Raw genomic sequence first — 12,268 nt, forward strand, 5'->3', positions numbered from 1 at the left:
TGATAAACTCACCACTTGGAACAAAGCTGTCGTAAGCAAATAAACAATGGTGTAACATCCACTGCTTCATTGTGACTGAATCGGCATTCCAGTGTGGGGGGGGGGGGCTAGCTCATCCCCCTCCCATCAGCACTTACCTGTTCTAAAAATGTCGAACTCCCATCGGTCCCTGTATAATGCCCCATGCCAGCCATTTAAATGCTTGGTTGGGCCAGAATCTTTTAGAGGTTGGTCCCTCGAGAGAAGGAAAGACTTTGTGTTAAAGTTTCTTAGAGAACTATACATTTTCTGGGCTCTATTTAACCTAACTTAAGCAACCCCTCATCTTTTCATAGTGTAGCGGTACCCCCGGAGGGGCTGCTGAGTAGTTCATAACAATTTGCCAATCACCCCGCTTCTGACATCCCCATCACACATATAACGTATAACACACCAACGTATAACGTATAACACACCAAACAGTCAATAGTTAAGTTTTCTTGTGCTTTATTTACGGGGATGTTCTGAGTTATCTATGGGTAGTTATGAGATGCTCCACCAGACCCCACTTTATGAGGGTATAATCCATAACTGTAGCCATTTTTTGGGTTACTGATCCTTACCCTTGTAGACCCCTTCTGGAATCTATTGCTTCTCTGGGCTATTCGGCCTATCCACTTTGTAAATTCCCCTGTACAGTGCTCCCAAGTTGAACAGGAGGCACTACTCTGAATAGTTCCTCTGCTTGACTGATATGATTCCTTTGGAGTATTAATTATTTAAGGTCAAAGGCCTGCACCGCCTTCTTCATGACCCACATACTAACACCCTTCAGTCTTTGAAAGTTACTGTCTGTTATTGCTTGTACTGTGTCCCGTAACCACACAGCACATTACTTCACTCGCTCCCGCACTTGCTTCTTTAAGTTTCACTGACCTGTTCTCCACAATCAACGCTCTGTGTTCTTTGGTCACAGACAGTCGATCTGCCAGTTCACTTCTTCTGCTTCACTCCTACTTCCTTTCCGCTTGCACGGTACATTCCCCGCATGGGAATACCCGGCTCTTCCCCACACTACATGCTGGCTTCTCTGTGTTTCAGGCATCCACCCCGAACCTCCCTTGAAGTCATGCTCAAGGTTCTCCTCCTCCAGGGCCCCAGGCCCTCGGCCTTTCTGGCCTCGCCCTCTCTCGAACTCCAGACTCCACCACCTCCTCCCACAGAACATGTGACCCCAGCTTATATGAGAGACCTCCTCTCGACCAAGCAAATCAATGATTGGTCAGAACTCTCACATGAGCTCCCTGCCACTCAGTTCTCAGTCTATCCTCTGCTTTTCCAGAACAATCTCCAGTCTTAGCAGAGAAGGTATCTCTGAGCCTAAGCGTAGGTGGCCACGCCCCCGGCTATCCTAACACTCCCACTGCCGAATCAAAACAACCAGGCCTAGAAAAGAACCACAGGCCTGGCCAAATTTACCTACAGCTAAGTCCTACACTACCAAAATGCCACTATAGCACCTACCAAAATGTAGAGGGCACTACAATAGCATTATATGGATAAGCTAACCGTGTGGGCCATGAGCTTCTCTATGCTTGTCCTCTCCTACCATTTTTTTTCTTGGGAACCCATCTTCATCTGATGTATCCCCTTCCTGCCCTCAAGCCTTCCACAACACAACATCAACCTATCTTTACTCTGTTATGCAACTACTTTTGCCATGATCCCCTGCAAAACACGTTGGGACAAACAGTATCTCCTGCCTTATACTCACTCCCACTTATATCATCCAGAGAACTTTGAATTAGTACCGCTGGCACTTTGTCCACCTTTAATATATTGCTTGTATGCCTATTTTAAAAGTATTTATGAGGCTGAGCAGCCGGAGTTACATTTAGGGGCATTATTTGATATTTATTTTACATGTAATGCACAAATTATGTTTTAAACATTTACAATAGATGTTCTTGATTTTATTTATACATTGTAGTGTCTTTGGGAATATTTTAGCACATATTGAAAGTCCCATTTTCTTGTCTTTAACCATAGGTGTGCGCAACCTATTGCATTAGGGTGTGCACCCCAAAGCTCAAACACACGTGTGTGTGTATGTGTCTATATATATGGCTCTGGCACATTGATCTCCCAGGACAGTGAAAGAGAAGTGTGTAAGCACTTCTCTTATGGCAGAGCTGGTAAGAAGGAGGTCTCCCCGCTGCCCACAGAGCGATAATGCTAATGCGCACTAGGTAATTAGGGTGTGCCCAGGCACACCCAGCACACCCTGTGCGCACGCCTATGTCTTTAACCCTGTTTTACATTCAATCAATCACAGCAAAGTTTGGAAATCTAGTAGGTATCCACAGACAGCCCCAGCTCCCTTCAGCCTGTCATTGAGTTGTACAGGCTGAGAACACCTGGGATCCTGAACACAGGTATCTGCAGTATACTTTTTTTCTTTTTTTTTTTTTAAATAAAATAAAAGATACAATTACATGAGCAAAGCGCTATCCGCAATATACTTGCCACACCATGGCTAATTTAGGACGAGTGAATGAGGCCTTAGACTGGCTTACACTGCTGGCCCTTTCTCTACCAGGCTTGCTGTATGATAGTGAATGGCAGACTTGCTGCTGAAGGGATTACAGAAAATTAATAGTAGAAATAATTAATATGAAGACCAAAGTTTGCGCATATACTGTACAAGCTTCATTCAAACATTCAAAATTCACTTTGATTTTAATCAATACATAATTGAATCACATAGTGATATTTTATTTTTCTGCCCAGAATGCAGCTTTATAAATTCAAATTATCCTAAAAACTAAACCAAAAATGTGTACTAAAATGTTGAAATGTTACAATATATTAGCTTGGTCTATATCTCTGCTATCCACATATAGTTTGCCAATAATATTGGATTGTTTCTGTAATATAATAAAGATGTCCTTATGCTTCTATTTTCTTTTCACCATATTATTTTTGCACTATTGGTTGTGTATTTATATTCATTCAATGAATTCAATGTACATTGATAGTATGTTTATATATGAGTGAGTGAGGGACCGTAAATTGTAAGCTCCTTGAGGGCAAGGATCAATCTGAATGTATAATAAAAATATGTAAAGCTCATAAATTGACGGCATTGTAGATGTACCAGTAATAAATAAATAAATGAATAGTAATATAATAAATATGTCCTAATGATTCTATTTTCTTTTTGCCATATTATTTGTGCACTATTAGTTGTATATTTATATTTTATGTACATTGATAGTGGTGCTAATAGGGTGGGGATGTAGGAAAGGGTGGTCTAGCTGGCCCCAATATCCCTAGGGGTGTTGGATGGACATGTGGCTCATTGGTATCCCTGTAGCCCTCAGTATAAACAAGTAGGGGAGCGCTGTTCCAGAGGATGGTATATAGTCAATGATGATTAAATTCATATGAATCATGTAAACTTTATTGGCAAAGGAACAAATAGTGTGTATTGCTGCCAAGAGATACATATACAGTGCCTTGCAAAAGTATTCACCCCCTTGGCTTTTTACCTATTTTGTTACATTACAGCCTTTAGTTCAATGTTTTTTTTAATCTGAATTATATGTGATGGATCAGAACACAATAGTCTAAGTTGGTGAAGTAAAATTAGAAAAATATATACATAAAACTATTTTTCAGAAATAAAAAACTGATAATTGGTATGTGTGTATGTATTCACCCCCTTTGTTATGAAGCCCATAAAAAAACTCTGGTACAACCAATTACCTTCAGAAGTCACATAATTAGAGAAATGATGTCCACCTGTGTGCAATCTAAGTGTCACATGATCTGTCATTACATATACACACCTTTTTGAAAGGCCCCAGAGGCTGCAACACCTACGCAAGAGGCACCACTAACCAATCACTGCCATGAAGACCAAGGAACTCTCTAAACAAGTAAGGGACAATGTTGTTGAGAAGTACAAGTCAGGGTTAGGTTATAAAAAAATATCCAAATCTTTGATGACCCCTAGGAGCACCATCAAATCTATCATAACCAAATGGAAAGAACATGGCACAACAGCAAACCTGCCAAGAGACGGCCGCACACCAAAACTCACTGACTGGGCAAGAAGGGCATTAATCAGAGAGGCAGCACAGAGACCTAAGGTAACCCTGGAGGAGCTGCAGAGTTCCACAGCAGAGACTTGAGTATCTGTACATACGATGACAATAAGCCGTATGCTCCATAGAGTTGAGCTTTATGGCAGAGTGGCCAGAAGAAAGCCATAACTTTCAGCAAAAAACAATGTGGGAGACTCCCAAAATGTATGGAGGAAGGTGCTCTGGTCTGATGAGACTGAAATGTAACTTTTTGGCCATCAAAGAAAATGCTATGTCTGGCGCAAACCCAACACATCACATCACCCAAAGAACACCATCCCCACAGTGAAACATGGAGGTGGCAGCATCATGCTGTGGGGATGTTTTTCAGCAGTCGGGACTGGGAAACTGGTCAGAGTTGAGGGAAAGATGGATGGTGCTAAATACAGGGATATTCTTGAGCAAAACCTGTACCACTCTGTGTGTGATTTGAGGCTAGGATGGAGGTTCACCTTCCAGCAGGACAATGACCCCAAACACACTGCTAAAGCAACACTTGAGTGGTTTGCAGTTGCATACTCTTTGCTATGTACAGTACAGTATATGTATTTTAGCATATGTTGAGTGGGTCCCCTTTACTCACCAGTTGTTGACTGACGTGAATTTTATTATGCATATAGGTTGTAAAGAAATGGTAGCCCATTGATCTGAGCTCCTAGGTGCCCATCCTGCCTCTTGGGTTTGACAACTGGTGAGACCACTTTTTCTTCCCTTAACCCTGCACCCTGCACCCCACAGCATCACTATTTTTAATTGAGTGTGTAATGGTTTTCATTTTTTGATTTGCGAATAAAAATGTAATTCAAATATATTGTAATACATTGTATATTTCATAAAGAGATCAATAATTCTCAAATATGTTTTATTTACCTTGATGTCTTCTGATGAAGCTCACATCCACCAAATGCGTTGAGATGTGCCCCCCCCAACCCCTCATCAACATCGCACAATAGCAATTTTGACGCAAAGTCCATTGCCTCTAACATAGGCAAGAGCCCAGATATTATCTTTGATATGACTACGTTGTATATAATAACTGTATTTAAAAAGAAAAACCAGACAATTACCAATTGCAAGTAGTGTAAGTAGCTGAATTTGACTTGACATCAGCCTCTTGCAATTCATTGTTGTGTAGAGCTCCTATTGGGAAAGGGAATAGCTGCGCAAGAAGTCAATTGGATCATGTGCTGACAAAAGACATACAGGACGAAAAAAAAAAAAAAAAGAGTCAAAGAGAGATGACCTCATCAGTTTGCTGCTTCTTCTTCACTGTCCAGTCACAGGCTGGGAGAGGAGCAAGACCTGTTATTCCCTGTACACACGATAGGATTTTCCGACAACAAATGTTGGATGTGAGCTTGTTGTCAGAAAATCCGACCGTGTGTATGCTCCATAGAACATTTGTTGGCGGAATTTCCGCCAACAAATGTTTGAGAGCAGGTTCTCAAAATTTCTGACAACAAAACTTGTTGTGGGAAATTCCGATCGTGTGTACACAATTCTGACGCACAAAAGTCCATGCATGCTAGGAATCAAGCAGAAGAGCCGCACTAGCAACTGAACTTCATTTTTCTCGGCTTGTCGTATGTGTTGTACTTCACCGTATTCTTGACGTTCGGAATTTCCGACAACATTTGTGTGACCATGTGTATGCAAGACAAGTTTGAGCCTTTGGAAAAAAATTCACGGTTTTGTTGTTGGAAAATCCTATCATGTGTACGGGGCCATAAGTGTTATTGCACTTTGGCAGAGAAAAAAAAAAAATCAGGTCTCCTGCCCTACCAGGCAGGTCTGTGCTGTGTGGCAGAGCTGTGTAAATCTCAAAAGAGCATGGACATAAATTCAAATGCTTTGGCAGGTAAAACGGCTAATTTATATGTACAGTATCTCACAAAAGTTAGTACACCCCTCACATTTTTGTAAATATTTTATTATATCTTTACATGTGAAAACACTGAAGAAATGACACTTTGCTACAATGTGAAGTAGTGAGTGTACAGCTTGTATAACAGTGTGAATTTTCTGTCCCCTCAAAATAACTCAACACACAGCCATTAATGTCTACACCACTGGCAACAAAAGTGAGTACATCCCCAAGTGAAAATGTCCAAATTGGGCCCAAAGTTACAATATTTTTTGTGGCCACCATTATTTTCCAGCACTGCCTTAAGCCTCTTGGACGTGGAGTTCACCAGAGCTTCACAGTTTGCCACTGGAGTCCTCTTCCACTCCTCCATGACGACATCACAGAGCTGGTGGATGTTAGAGACCTTGCGCTCCTCCACCTTCCATTTGAGGATGCCCCACAGATGCTGAATAGGTCTGGAGACATGCTTGGCCAGTCCATCACCGTTACCCTTAGCTTCTTTAGCAAGGCAGTGATCGTCTTGGAGGTGTGTTTGGGGTCGTTATGACGTTGGAATACTGCCCTGCAGCCCAGTCTCCAAAGGGAGGGGGATCATGCTCTGCTTCAGTATGTCACAGTACATATTGGCATTCATGGTTCCCTCAATGAACTGTAGCTCCCCAGTGCCAGCAGAACTCATGCTGTCCCAGACCATGACACTCCCACCACCATGCTTGACTGTAGACATGACACTCTTGTCTTTGTACTCCTCATCTGTTTGCCGCCACACAAGCTTGACACCATCTGAACAAAATAAGTTCATCTTGGTCTCATCAGACCACAGGACATGGTTCCAGTAATCCATGTCCTTAGTCTGCTTGTCTTCAGCAAACTGTTTGCAGGCTTTCTTGTGCATCATCTTTAGAAGAGGCTTCCTTCCGGGACGACAGTCATGCAGACCAATTTGATGCAGTGTGCGGCATATAGTTTGAGCACTGACAGGCTGACCCCCCCCACCCCTTCAACCACTGCAGCAATGCTGGCAGCACTCATGTGTCTATTTTCCAAAGACAACCACTGGATATGACACTGAGCACATGCACTCAACTTCTTTGGTCAACCATGGTGAGGCCTGTTCTGAGTGGAACCTGTCCTGTTAAACCACTGTATGGTCTTGGCCACCGTGCTGCAGCTCAGTTTCAGGGTCTTGGCAATCTTCTTATAGCCTATGCCAGTTATGGCAAACCCTGGCACCCCAGATGTTTTGGAACTACATTTCCCATGATGCTCAACTACACTGCAGAGTGCATGAGCATCATGGGAAATGTAGTTTCAAAACATCTGGGGTGCCAAGGTTCACCATCACTGGCCTAGGCCATCTTTATGAAGAGCAACAATTCTTTTTTTCAGATCCTCAGAGAGCTCTTTGCCATGAGGTGTCATGTTGAACTTCCAGTGACCAGTATGAAAGAGTGAGAGCGATAACACCAAATTTAACACACCTGCCCCCCATTCACATCTGAGACCTTGTAACACTAATGAGTCACATGATATGGGTAGGGAAAATGGCTTATTAGGCCCAATTTGGACATTTTCATTTAGGGGTGTACTCACTTTTATTGCCAGCAGTTTAGACATTAATGGCTGTGTGTTGAGTTATTTTGAGGGGACAGCAAATTTACACTGTTATACAAGCTGTACACTCACTACTTTACATTGTAGCAAAGTGTCATTTCTTCAGTGTTGTCACATGAAAAGATAGAATAAAATATTTACAAATATGTAAGGGGTGTACTCACTTTTGTGAGATACTGTATATCATCTGTGTATTTAACCATCTGCCAGGAGTTCAGCTTTATTTTTAAATCTTTAGTTTTTCATCCATAGTTTTACTTCAGTCCAGTATAACAGTTTATCCAAATGTAAACAGTAAATAAAGACAAACTCTGAAGCATAACACTACTAAAGGAGATTTATTTATACATTTTAATTTTCATTCAATATACTTCCCACAAACATTTTTTCCTTAAAAAAAAAAAAAAAAAAAAACTGAAATGATCGTCACACTTTATATTTTTCTTTGCCGTTTTCACTGATGAGACATATATGCTGAAAAAAAAAAAAAAAAAAATATGATTACCCAGAAATTTCATAAAACACACATTTTAAGGGAAAAAACAATGCATGACAATTAGAATCAATCAATTTTAATCTCAGCTCACTAACACAATGTGATGATATAAAAGGAAGGTTTTTTATTCAAATATACGCATATTACAACATCTTTTAACCATATGATTCTATATACTGTTGTTTGTGATTTTCTAGATGTTGGTGAAGTGCCCTTGTGTTCGCTTTAACATCCATTCATGAGCAAACTATCTGTAGCACCCTCTAGTGTACTAAAATAGGTTTTTGTTACTGTAGGAAAATAGTTCAGCCTGGCTGGCAGCTAAGCCTGTGTTGTTTTATCTGGGTCGAGTGAGTGACTCAGGGAGGGTTGGATGACTCACAGCCAGCATCTCTGAGACCTTCCCCTACTTCTGGAACTTGCTGGAAACTTCCAGAAGAATGGGAGTGGAGATGAGGAGGTACTGCCTGGAGAATTCATGAGGGCCCTGACCAATCCCCAACAGATGGGTTGGCAGGGGGCAGGCCCTCTCAAATACTCAGAGTCAGTCCAGCTGGGGCAGTGGAGTTAAGGTGGAAGCTGGAGATGGAGTGTTAGGAGGCTGTCGGAGACCCTTGAGGGTAACTCCCTAGTCTGGGGGGGGGGGAGTGAACCTCGGGTCTGGGAGATTGGGTGCGGAAGGGACCCTCTTCAGGACACACAGGGGTGTCCTGACCGGAGGCACGGGTGCAGGGGGACACCATGAGAACACTGGTGGGCAAATCTCCAGGGAGGAAGACAGCTGGGCGGCTGTTGAGTGAGACAGCCAGGAGGACTGAAAGGGTATCCTGAGAGGACTGAGGTGAGCAGTGTGGGATGGATGCAGAGTCAGGCTGGGAGGACTATGGAAGAGTAGCCAGGAGGGCTAGTGAAAGGGGTAGCTGCAGCCAGGTGAACTAGCAGTGCCTGAAGAGGTGGTGCTGGGATCAGTAGCCACAGGGGGACAGCTGGGCACTGGGACTTTGCTACACAAACAAGGGGCCTGCGGTTCCTGCCTGTAAAGGGCTTTGGCTATCAATCTGACAGAGCCTTTTTTCAGTTCACCCAACAGTGTCAGCTGGTCTTGGGAGTTGTAGTGCTGCAATCAAGATTTGTGCAGGAGGAAGAGGAGAAGTGTATATATATATATATATATATATATATATATATATATATATATATATAGTTGTGTCCCTGAAGAGTTTGTTTGCTAAAAGTGAAATGGGCATCCCATAATATCCCGATCCAAGGTTAGACCCCTCAATAAAATATAAAAAAAAAACAAAGCTCTGGACTGTTTCTTGACTCAAGTGTGCTGTGAAGATGCGGTGTGCCTGGCTGTGCAGGGTGGGGGATCACTTTTACACTTGTGGCTCCTTAGTGTGCTACACATGCAATCCATGTTGTGTTTTTTTTCTTTTTTTTTTTTATAACCACTTACCGACCAGTCACGTACCTGGTAGGTAACTGGACTTCAAGTGATTATACTGGCATGATGCAGGCATCATCTTGGTACCTTTTTTTATAGTCGACAGTCGGTTCTCTTGTAAAAGCAATCCTCATGGCTAACTAGCCACTGGATGGCTTTTACAAGCAGCGGGAGGGGACTCCCCACCCTGCTTTTTGTGGCTTTATCGGGACCTACCTTCCTACTGGGAGTCCCCAGTGACCAGCCGATGCTTCTGCTGACTGATCACAGAGCCGAACAAAGACCAGATCGATGTTGTTCGGCTCTCTGATATGGTAACCCAGAAGCGATGACCTAACATCTCTTCTGGTTTACCCAGATGTGAACGGTGCCCTTTTCAAAAATCAAAAGCATTAGATCTTGGTTTAATCAAATGCTTTTGAGGGCAGAGGTGGGATCTTAAAGACCCCAGATCTCTCCATAAAGAGTACCTGTCACATGCCTATTTCTGTTTACAGCAATAAAAGTGATTATATATATATATATATATATATATATATATATAAAAAAAAGAATTTATAGTGACAGTATAAAAATATGAACAAACAATTTAAAGTTCCCCCACTGCCCCGTGCTCATGGGCAAAGGCGAACGCACACATCGATGCCGCAAATAGTGATCGTCCCACATAAGGTGAGGTATCACCAGGAACGTTGGATCATGGGCAGTAATTCTAGCACCAGACCTCCTGTGTAAATCTAAAGTGATAACCTGTAAAGGCTTTTGAAGTGTCGCCAATGGATAGTAAAATTTAAGTTGTTTGTTGCCAATGCACAGGCGTGTGAATTTTTTTTTTTTTTGTTTACAAACTATTTTTATTAGGTACAAAAAGGCGTGACATGTTTGCTTTCTATTTGCTCGGCATAACATCATCTTTTATATTTTATCAAAAAATTGGGTTATGTATTGTGTTTTTTTGCATTGCAATTCAAAAAAGTAAATTTTTTCCAAAAGAATTGCATTTGAAAAACCGCTGAGCAAATACCGTGTCACATAAAAAAAAAGATTAAAACCCATCAATGTATTCTCTAGAGCCTCTGCTACAAACATATATAAATGTTTGGTGGTTCTAAGAAATTTTGTAGCAAAAAATACTGATTGTTCCATGTAAACCAGTGGTTCTCAACCTCTCTAGTGCCGTGATCCCTTGATAAAATTTCTCAAGTTGTGGGGACCCCCCAACCGTAAAATTATTTTCATAGCTTGGGTTGTCAGCACCCAAGGCAAGACAAGTAATTTGCAGCCCTAACCCACGGACATTTAGCGCTCCCTGAGTCCCTTCCACTCTTATGTCCTGTACACACGGTCGGGTTTTCCAATGGAAAATGTGTGATAGGACCTTGTTGTCGGAAATTCTGACCGTGTGTGGGCTCCATCACACATTTTCCATCGGATTTTCCGACACACAAAGTTTGAGAGCAGGCTATAAAATTTTCCGACAACAAAATCCGTTGTCGGAATTTCCGATCGTGTGTACACAAATCCGACGCACAAAGTGCCACGCATGCTCAGAATAAATAAAGAGATGAAAGCTATTGGCTACTGCCCCGTTTATAGTACCGACGTACGTGTTTTACGTCACCGTGTTCAGAATGATCGGATTTTCCGACAACCTTGTGTGACCGTGTGTATGCAAGACAAGTTTGAGCCAACATCCGTCGGAAAAAATCCTAGGATTTTGTTGTCAGAATGTCCGATCAATGTCCGACCGTGTGTACGGGGCATTACAGTATTAAAACCCTTTATGGTACATTTTAGGATGTATCACTGTTTCTCTTTGTTCTCCTTTCTTTCCCTTTTATCTCTCTATGCTAATTTCTTGTTTTTTTCCCCATCCCTCTTTCTAGCCGTATTTCTTGTTCTTTCTCTTATTCTTTTTCTCCCTTTTTCTTTGTTCCTCCCCCTATTTTCCTCTCCCTTCCATGTATTCTCTATTTTTATTCCTTCTCTTACTCCTTGGTGGGGGGTGGGGGAATGGGATGAGTGGTGGGGAGTTGGGATCAGTGCTCTTGATCAAGGTTATCTGCTGATCTGAGAACTGTAGTGGGAACCTTTAATGGCAACTATAATCACAGGTAGTGTTACTCAATGTGTCTCTGACTTTGTGGTGTCTCGTAGCAGTGAAAGCTATGCCGAAATCAGGGGATAGGGTTTCCTCCAGCCCCTCCCACTTCACATTCCTCACCAGTCAGCTGACCTCTAGTCTCTGCCCCCCAGTCATGCCGTGAATTGAATGGGCAGCTGCGAAGAGGCTGAGTGGGCAGCTGCGGGCTCCAGGGACAGCCCTGCTGGGCGACCGCAAAAAGGCTGGGAGAGCGGTGCGGGCTTCAGGAACAGCCAAGGATTTGGTGACCCCTGGCAAATCATCATCTGACCCTCAGGTTGAGAACCACTGATGTAAACAAAAAGTGCCAGAAAAGGCCTGGTCTTACAGTGGCTGAACTCCAGGCATATGTAAAAACACAATTGAATCCAGTTATGTATTCATTAAAAAATAATAATTAAATGTGTTTTTACATAGAACCAGCTTCTGTACCGGAATCTCTCTTATTAGCCTTCTCTCTTCCCCTGTACAGACTGGAGAGGGATTGACAGCACTTGGAGTCAATCAGCTTCTGCTGCATGCCTGTGTGCTGACAAGAGGAGGGTGAGCAGATTTAGCAGAACTGATGTCTCAT

At 42.4% G+C, this 12,268-nt stretch overlaps 1 protein-coding gene across 3 annotated transcripts in view; it reads right to left on the minus strand.

Annotated features, from left to right (window-relative positions):
• Positions 1-7,945: 7,945 nt before the first annotated feature.
• Positions 7,946-12,268, minus strand: part of PRTFDC1 (phosphoribosyl transferase domain containing 1) — a 75,135-nt gene continuing 70,812 nt past the window's right edge. For all 3 annotated transcript variants that reach the window (XM_073629780.1, XM_073629782.1, XM_073629783.1), the window contains exon 10: positions 7,946-8,082. In XM_073629780.1, coding sequence (XP_073485881.1) covers positions 8,035-8,082 — 48 coding nt within the window. In that variant the 3' untranslated portion in view covers positions 7,946-8,034. The remainder of the gene's footprint in view (positions 8,083-12,268) is intronic.

The sequence above is a fragment of the Aquarana catesbeiana genome, linkage group LG05 (genome assembly GCF_042186555.1).
Source record: "Aquarana catesbeiana isolate 2022-GZ linkage group LG05, ASM4218655v1, whole genome shotgun sequence".
Lineage (NCBI taxonomy): Eukaryota > Metazoa > Chordata > Amphibia > Anura > Ranidae > Aquarana > Aquarana catesbeiana.